General features: G+C 42.2%; 1 protein-coding gene across 4 annotated transcripts in view; it reads right to left on the bottom strand.

Moving 5' to 3' along the window:
* LOC140371097 (ryanodine receptor 3-like) overlaps positions 1-17,319 on the bottom strand; it is a 113,545-nt gene that overhangs the window by 41,587 nt on the left and 54,639 nt on the right. For all 4 annotated transcript variants that reach the window (XM_072458399.1, XM_072458396.1, XM_072458398.1 and 1 more), the window contains 23 exons: positions 17,198-17,316; positions 16,305-16,438; positions 15,676-15,917; positions 14,866-15,058; positions 13,726-13,942; positions 13,544-13,648; positions 12,043-12,146; positions 10,514-10,597; positions 10,278-10,437; positions 9,296-9,443; positions 8,592-8,794; positions 8,280-8,454; positions 7,626-7,834; positions 7,345-7,544; positions 7,185-7,251; positions 6,940-7,100; positions 6,689-6,854; positions 5,516-5,602; positions 5,207-5,433; positions 4,183-4,987; positions 3,567-3,767; positions 2,668-2,770; positions 2,130-2,261 (listed from right to left, as the gene is read on the bottom strand). In XM_072458399.1, the coding sequence (XP_072314500.1) occupies positions 2,130-2,261; positions 2,668-2,770; positions 3,567-3,767; positions 4,183-4,987; positions 5,207-5,433; positions 5,516-5,602; positions 6,689-6,854; positions 6,940-7,100; positions 7,185-7,251; positions 7,345-7,544; positions 7,626-7,834; positions 8,280-8,454; positions 8,592-8,794; positions 9,296-9,443; positions 10,278-10,437; positions 10,514-10,597; positions 12,043-12,146; positions 13,544-13,648; positions 13,726-13,942; positions 14,866-15,058; positions 15,676-15,917; positions 16,305-16,438; positions 17,198-17,316 (4,242 nt within the window). The remainder of the gene's footprint in view (positions 1-2,129; positions 2,262-2,667; positions 2,771-3,566; positions 3,768-4,182; positions 4,988-5,206; positions 5,434-5,515; positions 5,603-6,688; positions 6,855-6,939; positions 7,101-7,184; positions 7,252-7,344; positions 7,545-7,625; positions 7,835-8,279; positions 8,455-8,591; positions 8,795-9,295; positions 9,444-10,277; positions 10,438-10,513; positions 10,598-12,042; positions 12,147-13,543; positions 13,649-13,725; positions 13,943-14,865; positions 15,059-15,675; positions 15,918-16,304; positions 16,439-17,197; positions 17,317-17,319) is intronic.

Raw genomic sequence — 17,319 nt, 5'->3', positions numbered from 1 at the left:
AGGACAGGGTGAGATGGGGAGTGAGAGAGAGGGGAAGACATGCAGTAAATCGTCTGAGTCAGGATTGGAACTGGGGCTGGCTGCACTTGGAGCCTGACATAGGTGTGACTTAACCACTCGACCACCGGCAGCACAACTACTGTGTATTTCTACCTGAGTAATATTATTTTGGGGAAAAAATACAAAACAAATACAAAAAATAAAGTCGATTTGGCTGGAAAGAGGTGATAATTATGCAGACAGACCATAAACATTGATAGATTCTAGACTAGATCTACTAGACCCCATCTCGTCTCCTCTCCCCCATCTCGTCTCCTCTCCCCCGTCTCAGCTCAAGTTCTTTCCTCTGTAGCATCTCCCCCATCTCGTCTCCTCTCCCCCATCTCGTCTCCTCTCCCCCATCTCGTCTCCTCTCCCCCGTCTCAGCTCAAGTTCTTTCCTCTGTAGCATCTCCCCCATCTCGTCTCCTCTCCCCCATCTCGTCTCCTCTCCCCCATCTCGTCTCCTCTCCCCCATCTCGTCTCCTCTCCCCCATCTCACCTCCTCTCCCCCATCTCGTCTCCTCTCCCCCATCTCACCTCCTCTCCCCCATCTCGTCTCCTCTCCCCCGTCTCAGCTCAAGTTCTTTCCTCTGTAGCATCTCCCCCATCTCGTCTCCTCTCCCCCATCTCGTCTCCTCTCTCCCCATCTCGTCTCCTCTCCCCCATCTCGTCTCCTCTCCCCCGTCTCAGCTCAAGCTCTTTCCTCTGTAGCATCTCCCCCATCTCGTCTCCTCTCCCCCATCTTGTCTCCTCTCCCCCGTCTCAGCTCAAGCTCGTTCCTCTGTAGCATCTCCCCCATCTCGTCTCCTCTCCCCCATCTCGTCTCCTCTCCCCCATCTCGTCTCCTCTCCAACGTCTCAACTCAAGCTCTTTCCTCTGTAGCATCTCCCCCATCTCGTCTCCTCTCCCCCATCTCGTCTCCTTTCCCCATCTCAGCTCAAGCTTTTTACTCTGAAGCATCTCCCCCATCTCGTCTCCTCTCCCCCATCTCGTCTCCTTTCCCCATCTCAGCTCAAGCTTTTTACTCTGAAGCATCTCCCCCATCTCGTCTCCTCTCCCCCATCTCGTCTCCTCTCCCCCGTCTCAGCTCAAGCTCTTTCCTCTGTAGCATCTCCCCCATCTCGACTCCTCTCCCCCGTCTCAGCTCAAGCTCTTTCCTCTGTAGCATCTCCCCCATCTCGTCTCCTCTCCCCTATCTCGTCTCATCTCCCCTGTCTCAGCTCAAGCTCTTTCCTCTGTAGCATCTCCCCCATCTCGTCTCCTCTCCCCTATCTCGTCTCCTCTCCCCCACCTCATCTCCTTTCCCCCATCTCAGCTCAAGCGCTTTCCACTGTAGCATCTACCCCAACACCTCTATATTAGCATAATAACATTGAAAAGAAATTGAAATGTAAATGAGTGCCACCCGGTGACACGGTCCACCTGACGCCTGCACACAAATGAGAGGCACGTTCGAGGGTGCTAGACGTGAATTGGAGGAGCACCCGCTTTTCATTTTACCACCCACCGAAAGCGCTAACAAAATACTTGAAAAGGATCGTAAACTAGCAGAGATGATTGTGGCGGGAAATCAATGATGAACTACAGGATTGAAATGTAAATAACAGCGTCTGCTTTGAAGGAAAACAGCTCAATAGAAAAGGTGACGAGTCTTTCAAGCGAGTGTGTATTTTTGCCTTGCCAAGGATATTACGGCTGGCAGCCTGGTAAATCTGGTTCTCACAAAGAGACGATGATGAAACCATTAGGAAATAATAGACCAACATCATTTTTATATGGATCTGAGAGTAAGGGCCTTGTTTTCAATTTAGTTTGTCTTTGTTTTTCTTGCTTTCAATTGAACAACATGAAGTCATTGCAATTTACAAAGCAAGGTCAGACTTAATTCAACATATTATGTCAAAGTTACGCACGTTTTTATTGTTTTCCAAATTAATTGCAGGATAGCCACACCCACTTTTGACATTATATCTAAAATCTGAACTATAATCTGTGGTTGTTTCGTCCAGTCTTGACGTGCGAGAGATTTGTAAGTTTTGTTGCTTCTTAAAACGTTTAATGATGAGCACTTTTAATGAGTGCACTCACATGGGGCCGCCTGCTCCTTCTTGGTGGGATCCTCTGATTTCGTAGCTTGCCCTTTGATCTTGTTCACCAGCATTAGCAGTCGACCTTTGATAGACGCAGCTTGTTCGTCTTCGTCCTCCTCCATAGGGATTCCTGAACAGCAGAAACAACCTAGAGTCAAGAGGCTCTTTCTCTAATGGCTGTGTGCTAATGTCATGTCATGGTGTGATATGTTGCACTTTTTTATAGCACTTTTTACTATTATTGTTACATGAGTTCTTCCTCTGTCAGGTGAGTGTGTGCGGTAGGTGCAGTGACACTTGTGTTTGACACGGCACTGAGGAGAATACCATTAGGATCAATAATTTATCAAAACATCAAGATGTAGGAGGAATGGCAGTGCCACTCAGCCACCTCTGCTGAGAGCACGGTATAAAGAAAATATGGCAAATATGTCAAGGTGAATTGCTGTAAACTTTGTATTATGGTAGTATTATGTATTATGGTAAGTATTATTAGTCTTTCATACATAAAAGGCGTGTTACTGTATCGTTCTCACCACAGTGAAGCTGCAGCTGGCCATGGAAGTCATAGAGCTCCTCCTGGATGTTTGATGGACAAGGACAGTCCTCTCCTGTGCTGAACGTGAGCAGCATGTTGATCTGCATAAAAGCCAACGTATTTGTGTACAGGAATACAAAAAGTTTCGGTGCCGTTGAATTTGAAAAAAAAGAAAGAAAAGAAAATAGAACTAGAACATTATGATGAACTTTGTTGGAAAAGGTCCTCATTAAGGAGCTTTGATGCTGCATTAATTACGTTCAATGACTGTAAACATTCCTTGCAATAAAAGCAACATTTTGCATAGGTCAAATTTGACATTCTTTACATAATAGTTGGCACAAGGGAATGCAACCATGTATGGAAAAAGGTTATGTATGTAAACGCATGGACTGAATCATCTTGTTACATGCATCATTTGTAACAAGGACTCGAGGGCTGATTTCTGGTCAGTGGCGGCAGATTCTAACCTCTCATTGGACAGTCATTAATAACTCTGGCTCTATTTTTGTCACCTTTGTTAGCCATTTGCTCCTTTAAACCACAGGAGAGTCAGTGACGTGAGCGAGCAGACGTGATGTTGCCACCGTCACACGAGCAGAGGGAATAGAACGAGACGTGTTTGTGTGACAGTTTGGGGCAAAAACAGTCAACCATTTCAATCACATCAACTCCAAAGTGTCAAAAATACACTCTTATGGTAAATATGGTGGGGGGGAAGCATTTTTATCATCAAATGTTCAACACCATATCAAGGAGTAAGCAGATCACACATTGGATAGGATTGTATTGTCTAGTAAAGGATTGAGAATTTAAAAATATAGACAAAAGTATGTATATTTTCCCAATGGTTCTTGTTCTAGATGAACTCATAAGGTGATTTTGTTGTCATCTCACCTGCTCTTGTGGAGGGGAGCGAAACTCCTTGGTCTTTTTAGCGGTGACAGCGGCGGACATGTTGAGCGCCTGCATGAGCTCGTTGTAGCGGAATTTCTGGTTGTACTGGAGCTTGGACACAAAGCTGTCGGAGAAGGACACAATGGCCTCGATGCGGTGCTTCAACTCACAGTCACAGAAGTAGTGCAGCAGGTCACACATCTGTGAAGCATTCCAGTTAGATGAACGTCTGCGTTAATGTCAGTTCGGATAGCTTTAATTTCTCATTTAGTAAAGCCTCAGGGAAGCTCAAGAGACCACTTAACACTAGCCATTTCATGTTTGACTAACTTCTGAATGGCTCTATTAACGTGCAGGTTGATCTAAAATGGTAATATGGAAAGGTCAGAGGATTTCTATTGTTCATTTAAACTTGGGATTTGCATGTATTATATTTTAAATTACTTTGACCAAACTGGACTCAAACCGCCGACACAGAGAAAGGCCAGTTATCACCTGTATCTATACCTGTATTAAAACTAAAAATATAGAGAAACTCACCAGTATATACTATTTTAAAGGAGTTAAAGCATAACTAAAACCACTCTGAACTCTCCTAATGATCATGTGAGCATACCTGTCTCTTGACTGGCTCCGGAAGCCTCTTCTCCAGTAGTCCTTTTATTGGCTGCTTTGCCTCTTTTGCTGCCTCCACCTCCCCTGCCTCCACGGCCTTGTCCTCTGCCCCAGTCAGACCCTCCTTGTCAGTTGAGCCTGTGGTCCCCTTCACCCTTGTGTCTCTGAAAACATTGGGGTCAATGAGCAGTAGCACTTTATAGACATCCTCACTAGCCAGCACACCCATAGTGAGCAAAGCGCTGATCAGCTTTAGGATGGGCACAAACTGGTACTCCACAGAACCTCCCACAGGGTCACGGATGTAGTGTCCTCCGCCTTGAACCGCCTCTGTCAGCATTGAGATGGCCTTGGTCTTCAGTGCGTCCAGTGGGATTTGGGGGCTGTATAGATACTCTCTCTTATTGCTGATAAAACAGGGGGGAGTAAAATGGCGGCGCGGCTTGAGCGAAGTACTCAGACCAACCCCAGGAGGAAGGTGTTTTTTGGCAGAATCTGAAAACAGCCGTATGGAACGTGTCTCGGACGTAACAGGAATGATAAACTCATCCTTCATCATGAGGCGCGAACCCTTGGAGGTCTCCAGGTGGATGCTGATCATGACGTTGTAGAAGCCCTGGCGGAGCATGCCCGGCAGGTACTGGTTGTCGATGGCGTACATGAGCTGTGACTGGTCCAGGTGGCTGCAGAGGAAGTGGGCCACTCGGAGGTTGCCCAGGGCAGAGAGGGCAGAGTAGAGCTTCAGCGTGTGGTAGTGGAACGTTCTCAAATCCTCCTGCTCCGACAACTCCATGATATCTACACACCTAAAAATAAAGACAAGCTCAATGGCAAGTTTTTATGTGTTTATGTGTTCCTGCAACTGGGCGAGGAAATAGCCATGCAAACTGGCTTCCCAAAAATAAAGAACATTTCATACCTAAAATTGTATTCTTGGTGTATCAGAATCAGAAAAGGTTTATTGCCATTGTCAAAGAACAAAATGAGTAAAGCGCATCTACTACAGCATATCTAAAAGCTTTTACCTGTTCTCCTCTGGTATGTGGACAGCCAACATCTGCAGTGGCTCGAGGCACTGGACCACCCAGCCGTGCCGCTCGTTTACCCGGGACGTCTCCACTTTGAGAAAGATGTTGGGCATTCGGCTCCACAACACAGCTTTGATCGTCTGCACGTCCAAGCGCGGCGGACACTGGGGCACCGGGTTTCTGTGCTCACTTTTGAATATGGCCGACGATAGTGGCATGGCATTCTGGAAATAAATATCAGTTATAATAGCGCAGGCAGGAAATTGACTTTCGAAATTGCATGAAAGTGTTGGTAGAGATGGTTACCTTTATTTTAGCAAGCTCAAACTGGAAGAGATTAGGGCTTGTGGGTCGGACAAACACTGCAGGGAAAAGCTTAGTGTTTGGTTCAACCTGTGGTAAAGAAAAATACTTTTGTGAAGTCTGATCAGCAAGACATGCAGAGAGTGGCTTTATAATGCACCAGTTGCTCCCGGCTCTTAGTGTCAGTCTGTGTGTGCTCTATTTAAGAACGTCAACCCGCGCCATGACTCAGCGCCCATGAAGTCAATCAGTTCCTGTGAGTCAGTCGGTATGACGATTATAGTCTTTGAAATTGGAGTTTGAAGACCACTTTTGGACCGTGAAACGCAAGATGTAAAGGTGCGCATAATTAATTTAATGTGGGTAAGTTTGAGTGATGTGGGGGCAGTTGAACCTCGTCTTGGTCCCACTTTTCAAAGAGCAGCCATCATTTTTTACTTTTATTCCTCAGTCTTTTTCTGCACAAAGAAGCTTTTTTAATGAGGAGTGAGAATTACTGTGCTCTTTTGCCTTTTTGGACTTGATAACTTTATAAAAATGAAGTCATATATATAAACCTGAGATACGAAACACTGCAACAATCCATAAACAATGCAATGATATTGAAAAGTGCCACGCTGTAGTCACATTAGTGCCTCTATCATATTTTAATAATTTGGTGAGAGACATTTACAGTGACACCATGTTTTTGTATTATTTTGCTTGTTTTGTATGTGATGTGTCATGGCGCTCATGAAAAGGAGCCCGGTTTTCCTTGTATAGCTAAAGGAAATAAATAAATAATATGATTTAGTCATTCCCTCCCTACTCTTGGTTGCGGTAAACTACTTCAACAGCTCTATAGCATCTGTAGGTCTCACGCTTTCACCCACATCAAAAAATAATCATCATCATATACACATTCAACAGTATTTCACAGTCTTTAAGTTCAGTTTTGATTTCACTTTACCTCAACCTATGTGCACTGTTTGGCTGCACGTTCTTAAAGCCTGTGTGTAAGAAGTGCATGCATTTATCATTGATTTAATTAAACTTTCTGATTGCGCTCTCCAAATCCAACCTTACCCAAGGACGCAACAGCTGCACGCACAAGTCAGAGCTGGAATCAAACCACCGAAAACCCCAAAAAACATAACCTGGACACACAATCTCTTCAGTTCTGCTCTTGTACCACACCTGATACGTTGTAGATACATCTTTGCCATTAACAGTAAAGGACACCATGCCCGTAGACAGGTCTATGAGGCATCCGATCTCCAGGTCGACATTTGTGCGACTGGTGGAGTGGGCAGCGCTGGTCACGTCTCCTCCCCACACCATGTAGCAGTTACTCCTCCTCACACTGTCAGAGCAGATATATGGACTTAATATCTGTGTCATGAAATATGGATGACTACTGTATGGAATGACCTTTGCAGCCGGCTTACCTCTCGTGCACTCGGCCACGCTCATCCCCTAATGTCACTGTCACTGAGCGGTTTTTGCTGAGGTTGAAGTTGTTGCTGTAGTAATGGTAATCAGGGGTCACCCATCCCACCCATACGCACGAGGGGTCCTGACCGGCAAATACCCTCACACAATGGTAGTACTAGAATGACATATAGCATGGACACTGCAGTGGCATTACATGTAAAGTAAATAAATGAATGGAAATAGAAAAATGTTAATATACCATGGTGATGGTGCTGTAGTCCACCCGTCTGCTCTCTTCACTGTGCCTCACAGATCGAAGTGGATATCTATACGGGACAAACATAGAAATAAGAACAAACCTGAATAAATAAAATGCACATACAGTATGAATAGTGTAATGTATCTTGGCTCCTAATTACCTGTGTTTGACTTTGAGAGTGTCATCATCATGTATCCCGTTCATGTCCACCACCGGGCAGGTCTTAAACATGGAGTGAAATTCTACAGGCATACTCAGGCGGCAGAACACCATGTCTGCATTACTGTTCTGGGTCCCAAACGTCTTGTGTGTAACTTTCAGACACGGGGGACTATCGACTGTGCCATCAATCCTTGTGATCTGTCAAAAGAAAACACCCGTTCAACATAAAAAAAATCACTTTGAAACAAGTTAGCAGGCAATTCCCCTTCTTGTCCTTACTGCTATGTGATGGTGGTCTTTTGGCACGTTGAAGAAAGTGGGCAGGCGCTTGCTGAACCACATAGTGACCTCCCGGTTCATATTAACAGCAAATGGTTCAAATCCCTCCTGAAGCCCACACATTGTGTAATATTTGAAAGTGCTGGCATTTTTCCCCAGATTCATGCGCCCAACCTGGGAGAGGCCGAGACTGCAGACGGGGATGAATCCTGAAGGACAAGGGGAGAGGGGATCAAAAATAAAGTCTCCGGGATCAAACACACACAGGGAGAAAGTAAAGTGCCAGATTAAATAAGATGAATTTTGTTGCAGGGGCCTCTTATTTTTCACTTAGATTCACAGCTGGTAATTTTAGATCAATATCACTCAGTTCAAAGTGCGGAGAGCCACAAGTCTGCCTAATACGACTTGAGACTTTGTCTTTATAAAAGGCCAATACTTCAGTATTTAAGGCAGAATGTATTTTTAAAAGAATCCAGCATTCATTTATCATTTAAAAAAGGACACAACCATGTCATTGTTTTTATGTTCGGCTCCTTGACTTTGACTTGCTGTAAGTTTCTAAGATCAATAATTGTGTGTTGTGATTCACATAACTATAGAGTAGATTTATATAGTGGATTTATGGCTTAACATCTTTTTGTAAATTCTCACCGTCTTCAGTCTCAAAGTCGGTGAAGCAGAGCTCAGATCCTTTGGTTGTGATGAGGATCTCTCCGTTCAGAGTAAAGATCATGGACTTGTCCTCCATGTTGATCATGCATCCCACCACATCTCCAGCGTGCCAGCAGCGACCAAACAGACGGCTGCCCATGTTCAGACAATGGCCCTGTGAAGAGTGGACGCATTAGCAAGACTGATTTGTCATTTTCATTGCCAAACAATAAAAAAACAAGTAAATACAAATACAACAGCCACATCCATCAAGAGTCCACCATCACGTCAGTAGTAATGTGCAGTGCTTACCCTGTGTCCGTCAAAGACAAAAGCTAGCTTATCCGTGCCAAGTTCCACATCTGGCTTGCATCCAGGTCGGGCCCATCCCACTCGCATGTCGCCTCCTGTCACAGCCTCAAACTCAAAGTACCACTTGCCCCTCGTTACAGCATATGTCCTCTCCACTCTGAAGAAGCGGATCTTGTCAATACTGAGCCGCTCCACCACATGTCCTGACGAATGAAAGATCCAAGACAATTAGCATAAGGTTTATTTAAGGGGTTCCCAGTTAATTAAAATTGTTTATTGAATCGCAAAAGGTTCAGTTATTGTAATTATAGAATATCTGTGTAAATGCATGAGATTCATGCATTAGATTAGCGAATGTTAACACTGCAGAACGTGCACTGTGAAATGAATCCCGATTTGAAAAGATTTATCACATATATAACTAATTACACATGCAATATTTGTTGGAAAAATCATGCAGCCCTAGATTATTTGATTAAGACATAAAAAGCGCATTTCTTCCCCCAGAATTCTCCACTAAACCATCCGCCTCAATAAATAATGCAAGTACATTCTTTCTATAATAAACTCAGAGGCAGAATCTTTTCTCGTCAAAAGAAAATTAAACCACACTAAATCCATTGCCCCCGTATCACAAGGAAGACTTTTATTAAATTAATTAGGAAAAAAAACACTCATTATAGGCGTATTTCATTTAAACCTACCGCTTTCCTGGTCTGAGGGCTCAATATTATAACCGTAGCCAATCAGAGTGCGGATGGCCTCCCGCAGGCTGTCCCTGTTCGACTTCTTAGTGCGCTCATCCAGCAAAACATAAGGAACCAGCCGAGGGTTTCGCTTGTTCTTCACATCCTGCGGAGAGCGAGGCGAGATGGGCAGAAACAAACAGAAAACTGCTCAGACTGGAAACAAAAGGCTCCGCTCACGGGACGATCAGGCAACGGCTGTGTTTGTAACAACTGAGCTGTCACTATCGGAAATAGAGAAGTTAATTGGCCGCGAGTTGCAACTGGGGTTTGGAGACCACTTAACAGTTTGTCTGCTCTGTGTCTGTGGCAATGCTTCATTTGTATGATCATTCATTTATTAGATGAAGTTTAATTACATTACACTTGCTCACATTACAACTTTGGTAGAAAGACCGGAAACGACAGTGAAGAGGACAAAACCAAAATAACTGTTAATATTAGAAATTCGATTGAAGATAAAACTTGTTTAGTAGAACGTATAGTGGAATAGCACAATATTTATTTTGATACATTATTTCAATAAATGTTTCTCCTCCTGTTTGAAAAGACACGCAGCATCCTATATACTCTGAGTTTCTTCTGCTGACTTCTGTACAAATCACGCATTATGGAGCACTTTTAACAGGTTTTTACTTTTTACCTTCTTTTTACCTTTAGTCTAGCATCTTAAACAATGTGTAGCACTAAAACCAATTTTGCACTGGAACACTGAACACTTTATTCTCAAACTTCCAAACAAATTGACCTACAGGTACAAATAAAGCAAACTGAACTTCCTTCAGCTATACTGTCAAACTCACCCCTCCTATGGAAATAATACAAACATTTACGCCTAGTACAACTATATAAAAGGATTTAAAAGATTTCCCCAAAACAACACTAAAAAAGCTAATATGCACTGAAGTCAATAAAAGATAATTGCCTGCTTCTCCCATACCTGTTGTATACCGTAAGTCCAGCCCTGTTTGATGCGGTCCTTGGCCCAGACATTATGTGCATTCTCTGCCAGCTTGTCCACCAGCAGCTCCTGACCCGGGGTGAGTTTAATGTCCCCCAAATCCAGAGGAGTGGGTTTGTAGCCATTTGACATCATGTAACTGCAACAACAGACATATAATAATGCAAAAATGAGTATGCTAATTGTTATGGCTTTTAAATATTTACAATACTCACTTCTTTTGTAGCTTTATCTTCTTGAGAGATTCATCCGCATTGGGGTTGATGTGAGCAACGCGACACCCCAGAGCTATGAGTGTCCTGTGGGAATACAATCAAACATGAACAATGCTATGGTGCTTTTGGCAGATGTTTTTGTTCCCTCTCCGAATATACTTTTACAGACATAAACACACACACACAGAACACTGGAAGTCAACGCCTGTGAAACTGTGATAGTTTAAATGGCGCGTGTCCCGATCTGCAAGAAGAAAAAGGTCATGAGCTCCCATAGGATTTCAGAGTGTGAAAAGCTTTCATCACTTTTCCTCTGCACCTTGTCTGATGTTAGGTACTCAAAAGACTAGAATCCATTAGTCCAGGTTAGAAGAGACGTGAACGAGACATTTTTTGTGTTGCAATTTTGCTATAAAAACAATTTCTATATAAGTTGAGCTGATTTTAGTAGTATTGAATCGTATTTAACAGTGCAGTATATCCTTTTCCCGTCACCTGCTTGTCTTCATGATGTTACAAAAGTATCTTGAAAAGCATGCATTCTGTGAGTCACAGCTCCACAAACCTGACCTTCAACTTGGTATTGCCCTTTGCTTGTCTCCATGGAGATGGGCAAGTTTAATGTCATACTGTGGAACATTCAGGGCAAAGCAATAACATATTTGGAGACAAGCAATACTATATTGACTTTATTTAAATACAATGTATGTACATCACATATAATGTATGTATGTGATTTAAAGAACTAACCAACTACTTTAAAGAAAACTTGACACAGGTCTCAATGGGATGGCAATTAGCTGAACCGACTGCTGAGCTGTTCCCTGACAAATAGACCGGGATCAGAGAGTGTCAGACTGACAAGAGAAGGAGCAAAATTGCAAAACACAGCCTGTTAAACTGGTGAGTATAGGTGTGTCCTCCATGTCCTAGAGCTGTATGATAAAGAGGGATCCACCCATAGTGTACTAAGAGCCTGTAATGGCTGGTGTAGTGGTAGAGCAAGAGATTCCAGGTTCAAACCTCAGAGAGGACATTTGAAATATTGAGTACTGAAATTATAACTAGTGTAGACAAAAAATTGATTTTCTTTGACCAAAGAAACTCATGCACACTTTCAGATGAACACTTTCCTAAACGACTGTGTGGTCGCTCTTCCTTACTCAAGCGATGTCCCTGTAAGCTTTTTATTGAATAATTTACTATGATTTATTCACTGAGAGTAACAGAATGTTTGCTCATGACAGCAATCAGCACAGATCAAAGTCAAGTGTAACATGGCATCTCATGGTGATGAAAATGCACAGAACATATGCCCTCCGGTGTTCATAGCTCTGTGCACCTTTAAAGGTCATCTTGAACGTGACCTCAGCTGTACTGTCACTCATTAAATCAATCTTTCACCTCAATAACCTTGGATAACAAAGATAAATGTGAGCTACATTCTGTTGAATCAGATTTTCTTTTCCCATTGCTATGTCTTGCTTTCAAAAACAGCCTGGACAAACAAATCCATATGTTTCACCTACTTAAGCGTTTCTGTTGACATCTGCAAATTGTAGTTTTTTTCCGTTTCGGGGAGCTTGGAGAAATCCACCAAACATGGATGCTGGCGCTTGTTATCATCTCTTATCTAAAAGAAAAAGAAGCAAATAGGTTTTCTCTGGTAATGGCTGAAAACAAAGCAGCAGAGGGGTAATTTTTGTATTTTTAAACCATTGCCATTCGGTGAGCCAATGGCAGGGCAGGGTTGTACTCTAAAAATAGTAGGAAACAAGTCTTAGTAATAAGACAAGCTACATTACTGAAGATGTCACGGAGGAGAAGAAGGTACCATGTTTTCTCGGGAGAGACAGAAAGGTGTTTGACTGGAATACCAAGTGAGAGGTGCAAAGTCTCTCTCTGGAGGCTGTACTTGATGCCAAATATTCCCTTTGGCATTGCTGCTCAGAGGAGGCGGGATGGCAATGGTGGATGTTTACCAAGAAAACATGCAGCACTAGGTACAGCTGTGGGTGTGGGACCAATGAACAAGGCCAACTCCTCTGTGGATATAGGAAAAGCATTTGATTGAAGCTAATATGGAGAAAAAAATGTTCATAGCACTTTTATCTGGCCTTGCACATTTGTTTTCTCTATTGGGTTCCCATCATCTGTAACCTAGAGCCAGCTACTCAGCTTCTTTAGTGTACTATCGTGTTCAATGGTCAATGCATTGTGGATGTAGTAAACTAGGATTCTTTATTTTGCATAGATAGTGAGTCTTTAATATAATAACTGTAAATATACAACAAAAACAGTTAAGCTCTCTCTATTTTTATAGTAATAATTACCCCATGCCAAATGAGAACATATTAAGCTGCAGGGGAGCATTTCAGTACACTTAAAAAAGAAGAGACATTTGCTACAGAAATGTCAGTTTGTACATATTTTCTACAGAGTTCAAATAACATAACAAAAAGCTTTTCAATAGAAAGTACACGGTGGCCATTGCTCATAATGGAGCTCTTAGTGGACACTTTGTCAAATTACAGACTTAAGAGCTTATTGTGTGCTGCCATACACCAGTAAGGCAGAACAGGACTCTTTTGTATTACATTTACTTACCTCATGCATATAACCAGAAGCTAAGCCATCATCATACTATATTTTTGACATTTTAAGAAAGACAGTTATCTAAAAGAGGGCATAATTCAGTTCAAAGTGTCCTGTTCTACCTACTATACACAAATCATCTAATATACTAAACACACACAATGAATTAGAATGAGCTAATAACACCCTAAGATGAGCATGAAGAGTTAAAATGTAAAATGACTGTTTTTCTTGTCACTTACCCTCTGTTTGAAGTGAACCGCAAATTATAAAAGAGAAAGCAAGATGACGAACAGGCTTTTGGAGATGGGTCATTGCTAGCATTGCTGACAATTATTGCAATTCAAGCTTCTCTGTGTAACGATGTGTATTTGTGATGTGTATTGGTCAAATGTACGGATAATGTTTTGGTGAATCAGAGGTTAAATATCTTACCTTTCCATATGACCATCCAAGTTCAATCTTATTCATGCCCCAGAGCTCATGGATGTTTTCAGCCAGCTTGTCCCGGACTTTCTCCAAGTGTATTGGCATGACAACCTAGTGGAATGGTGAGATTTTAGTACATCAAAGCTACAGTACACACAAATTGGACATTGGAGAATGGATCAAACTACCTGGCCGGTTTCTACTGGTGAAGGGATGAGCGAGGCCTGGGACATAAACTGTGTGGTTCCCAGCAGGTCCCTCACTCCTTCCATGTCCCTCTTATACTCTTTCACAGGCTCCACTTTCATTTTCTCTTTGGGCAGCAGAGCCTCGTAACACGGAGCGTAACCTGACGGGGGGAGGAACTTGAAGTCGCCATGTCGACCACCAAAAAGGAAACGTGCCCTATAGGCAAGAACACGCAGTTAGTTAGTACTAATCTTGTTTCATTACCGTAATGGCATGAGCGATTTGGAGAGATCTTCATTAGCATGTGACTTTAATCAGTGTTGAAAGGTCAAGTATATGCAAAATAATGACATGTTTAAGTCTATTGGAACAGTCACAATTATAAGTACCTTAAATGTCAGAGAGAGAGAGTTTTTTTAAGTATATATATATATATATATATATATATATATATATATATGATAGATAGATAGACGTATACAGAATTATTAAATAATTCAAATCAAAATCAAGTTTGTTTAAAGCTAAAAGCTGTTGCTCAATAATGTTCAAAATACTATCTTCTCCTTGTGAGGAAATATCTGGATAAATCCTGTCCTTTGGTTTTGTCTTAGCTGTATTGTTGCTGGGCAACCACAATGACTCAGTAAATCACCAACCTCTGGTCCACAAACATGTAGCGGTAAGTGGACTTGTAAGTCATTGCAACATCTAGGTATTTTCAAATTTGCAATACTGTGATCATTATGCAGCAGAAATTCAGTATTTTATGAGATTACATCAGCAGATAAAATCAGTCTGGTCTCTTTCGATTCAGACTGAAAATTGTGATGCTACAGGCAGTGACACTGCAAAGAGATTCAGCCAAAAGACTGATGAAGCTTGAAATAACATTTTTAGGTCATGTCAATCAAACCTCCTATGGTCACTATAGCAACAGGCTAATACAATTTTGGGCTCTGTTTGAGGCAAAAGACCTGATCCATGGAGTGGGCAGATGAGGTTAATGGACAGCTTGCCCAATGTGAGCACTATGAATACTTACCCAATTTCATAGGGCTTGATATTTCATATCAAAACCATATTGAATATCTTTCTATGAATGCATTTGGAATTTGGAGCAGGGAATACAGCATTACCTGACTCCTGCAGAGAAGCTGACCACAGGGAAGAAGGGTCCATCTGTGTTGAAATTCTCAAACATGCCCTGGACCGGCTGTCCGTTGATTCGGAAAGAGATACTCGGGGCTCCCAAGTCCAGACAGCAGCTGACCACATCCTCGGAGGTCAGAATATGTTGGTTAATGGATGCTACGGCTCGCGGGATACGGCCTGTCCGGGACACACACAAGCAGTTATGTGAAAGAGGAGCCAGAGAGTGATGCTGGCACAGATTTGTGTACACACACTCATGTTTTGTTTCTGTGCTTTTTGTGGACATTACAATTACTTACATACATTTCCTGTAGACTGATCCTAACCATAGTCACTAACCTTAACCTTTAGCCTAACCTTAACCTATTTTAACCCACACCTGAGCTTAAAAGTGTGGTGTTGAGCTAACATTAGAGGTTTCTGTTATTATACTTTGTTTTTGTCCACATAAGGGAGGCAGGTCCCCATACATTGGATGTGTTTACAGATTTTAGTCCCCACAACGTGATTGTTATAAGTAGTACAAGGAGACACAGGGCAGAAAGACAGGGCATGAACGGTCTCATTTAGGCACTAGCTCTGTGTTACAATCTTAAATATAGTCTATTTCTAAATTTAGACATTAGATTAGATCAACCTTATCGTGCATAGTGGTTTTAAAAGGCATAAAAAGGTTGAATTTCTGTTAACAAAGCTTTTCTATTACTCGGCCTGAGGGAGTCATCAAGGTCTGTGCCAGACCCATGAATAAAACATTTTTGAACTTTAGTTTACTATACACTTGATTTTCATACCTGACCAGAGGTGTAGTCCATCAAAACCGTAGGAGTAGAGGTCATCTCCGACTCCGTTGCCCCCCCAGCCCTCTCCCCCTCCAGGGTAAGGAGCATAGCCCTTTGAATTGGCCCAACCCACTCGCAGGTGAGAGGGCTCGCTGGTCACAAAGTGGTCCACATGGTCGATCATCAGCTCATAATACCACTTCTTGTACTGCGCCGACCCCTCGCTGACGCCAAGGAAGATGTTTGGACGCATACTGGCAGAGAACAAAGATCAGATGTGCTTTCTTTTACAATTTCCTCTTTGCCCTCAGAAGTTAATTAAATGAATTTAGTTTTAATTGGCTTTTAATGACCGTTGTTCAGAAAGTGCACTGAAATATATTCAAAATAAATAATAATACATTTACTTTACTAACGCTTGTTATGTGTTTTTTTTTAAAGTAAATACAATACAAACTAACAAATAATGGTTGCTCAATTGGCTGCACTCAATTTGAATGGTCAATTAACTTCTACAAGAATGTTATGAAATGTATACGACTTTTGTATTAGTTAAGCAGTTTATATTGACATTGACATTTTGTGCTACATTATAGTCGTATAACACAAAACTTAATTTCAAACTGGTAGCCTTTCCTTACCTTTGCACATCATTGACCAGTTGTGTCTGAAGCAGCAGATCTCGCTTGGGAAGCAGGTGGTCACATATGAGGTTCTGATTGGTCCTCACCGCGACACCATTACACACGCACAACGAGCAAAGCACGTCTAGAATCTGAAAGGAAAGACGAATGAACCACTTATGACAACACTGCTGACACCAGATCTCATAATGACCCCTATTTACTCTGCGTTACCCAGGGCATTGATCAAACTGTCTCAGAAATGACTCGTTATCATGTTTATAATCGCTGTTGTGGGAAAAATGCACCATAATTACCCAGAGATGCTTGTTGGGGCAAAAACACGTCCACATCCTTCTAGCTTTATTTGACTTAAACCATTGATTCATGATGGCGACACACAGCAGCTAACCCTCTAGCGATGTTCTGTCATGGATGCGGGTGTGCATTATTGGGCAACGAGGAGAATAAGTGACACAGAAACCCAACGGCAATAGTTATGGAAATAAATGTGCATCCAGTGAAGCCTTTTGAAGAGGGTAATGAAGAGAGGGGAGACATGCAATATGCACGGCTGCCGTGTGTTGTCTTCCTTGAACAAAAGTTATGCAGAACGATAAGTGCTGTGCATCTAAATAACATTGTTCTGTGTATCCAGTGTACCGGGTATACTGCTGTTGGAGCAAGACAAATCCTCCGCCTTCACACCATATGTCATTTGAAAGTAATGTTCAATAAATATTAAATACCAATGCTAAAGCTATAAGACAAACTACATTTTAGCTTGGGTTGTTATTCAAATTACCATATATATCCATGTTAATTTCTATGCAGCAGTAATAATTTATGATAATTACAACACCAAACATTAATGATAGTGTTGACCTCATTCATTCAATGTCTGTTCTCACCTTGTGGTTGCGCCCATGCTTGTAGAGCAGGGAGATGATGGACTTGATGTGTCCTCTCTGGATGATATTAAGGGCCTCAGGGCTCTCTATTAAAATGCAGTGCAGAACCTCCAGGATGCCTG

This window comes from Eucyclogobius newberryi, unplaced genomic scaffold (genome assembly GCF_026437365.1).
Source record: "Eucyclogobius newberryi isolate DKJ021-1_F unplaced genomic scaffold, fEucNew1.0.hap1 SCAF_21, whole genome shotgun sequence".
Classification (NCBI taxonomy): Eukaryota; Metazoa; Chordata; class Actinopteri; order Gobiiformes; family Gobiidae; genus Eucyclogobius; species Eucyclogobius newberryi.
Note: the sequence above shows the minus strand (reverse complement) of the source record. Positions and strands in the feature narration are given on the sequence as shown.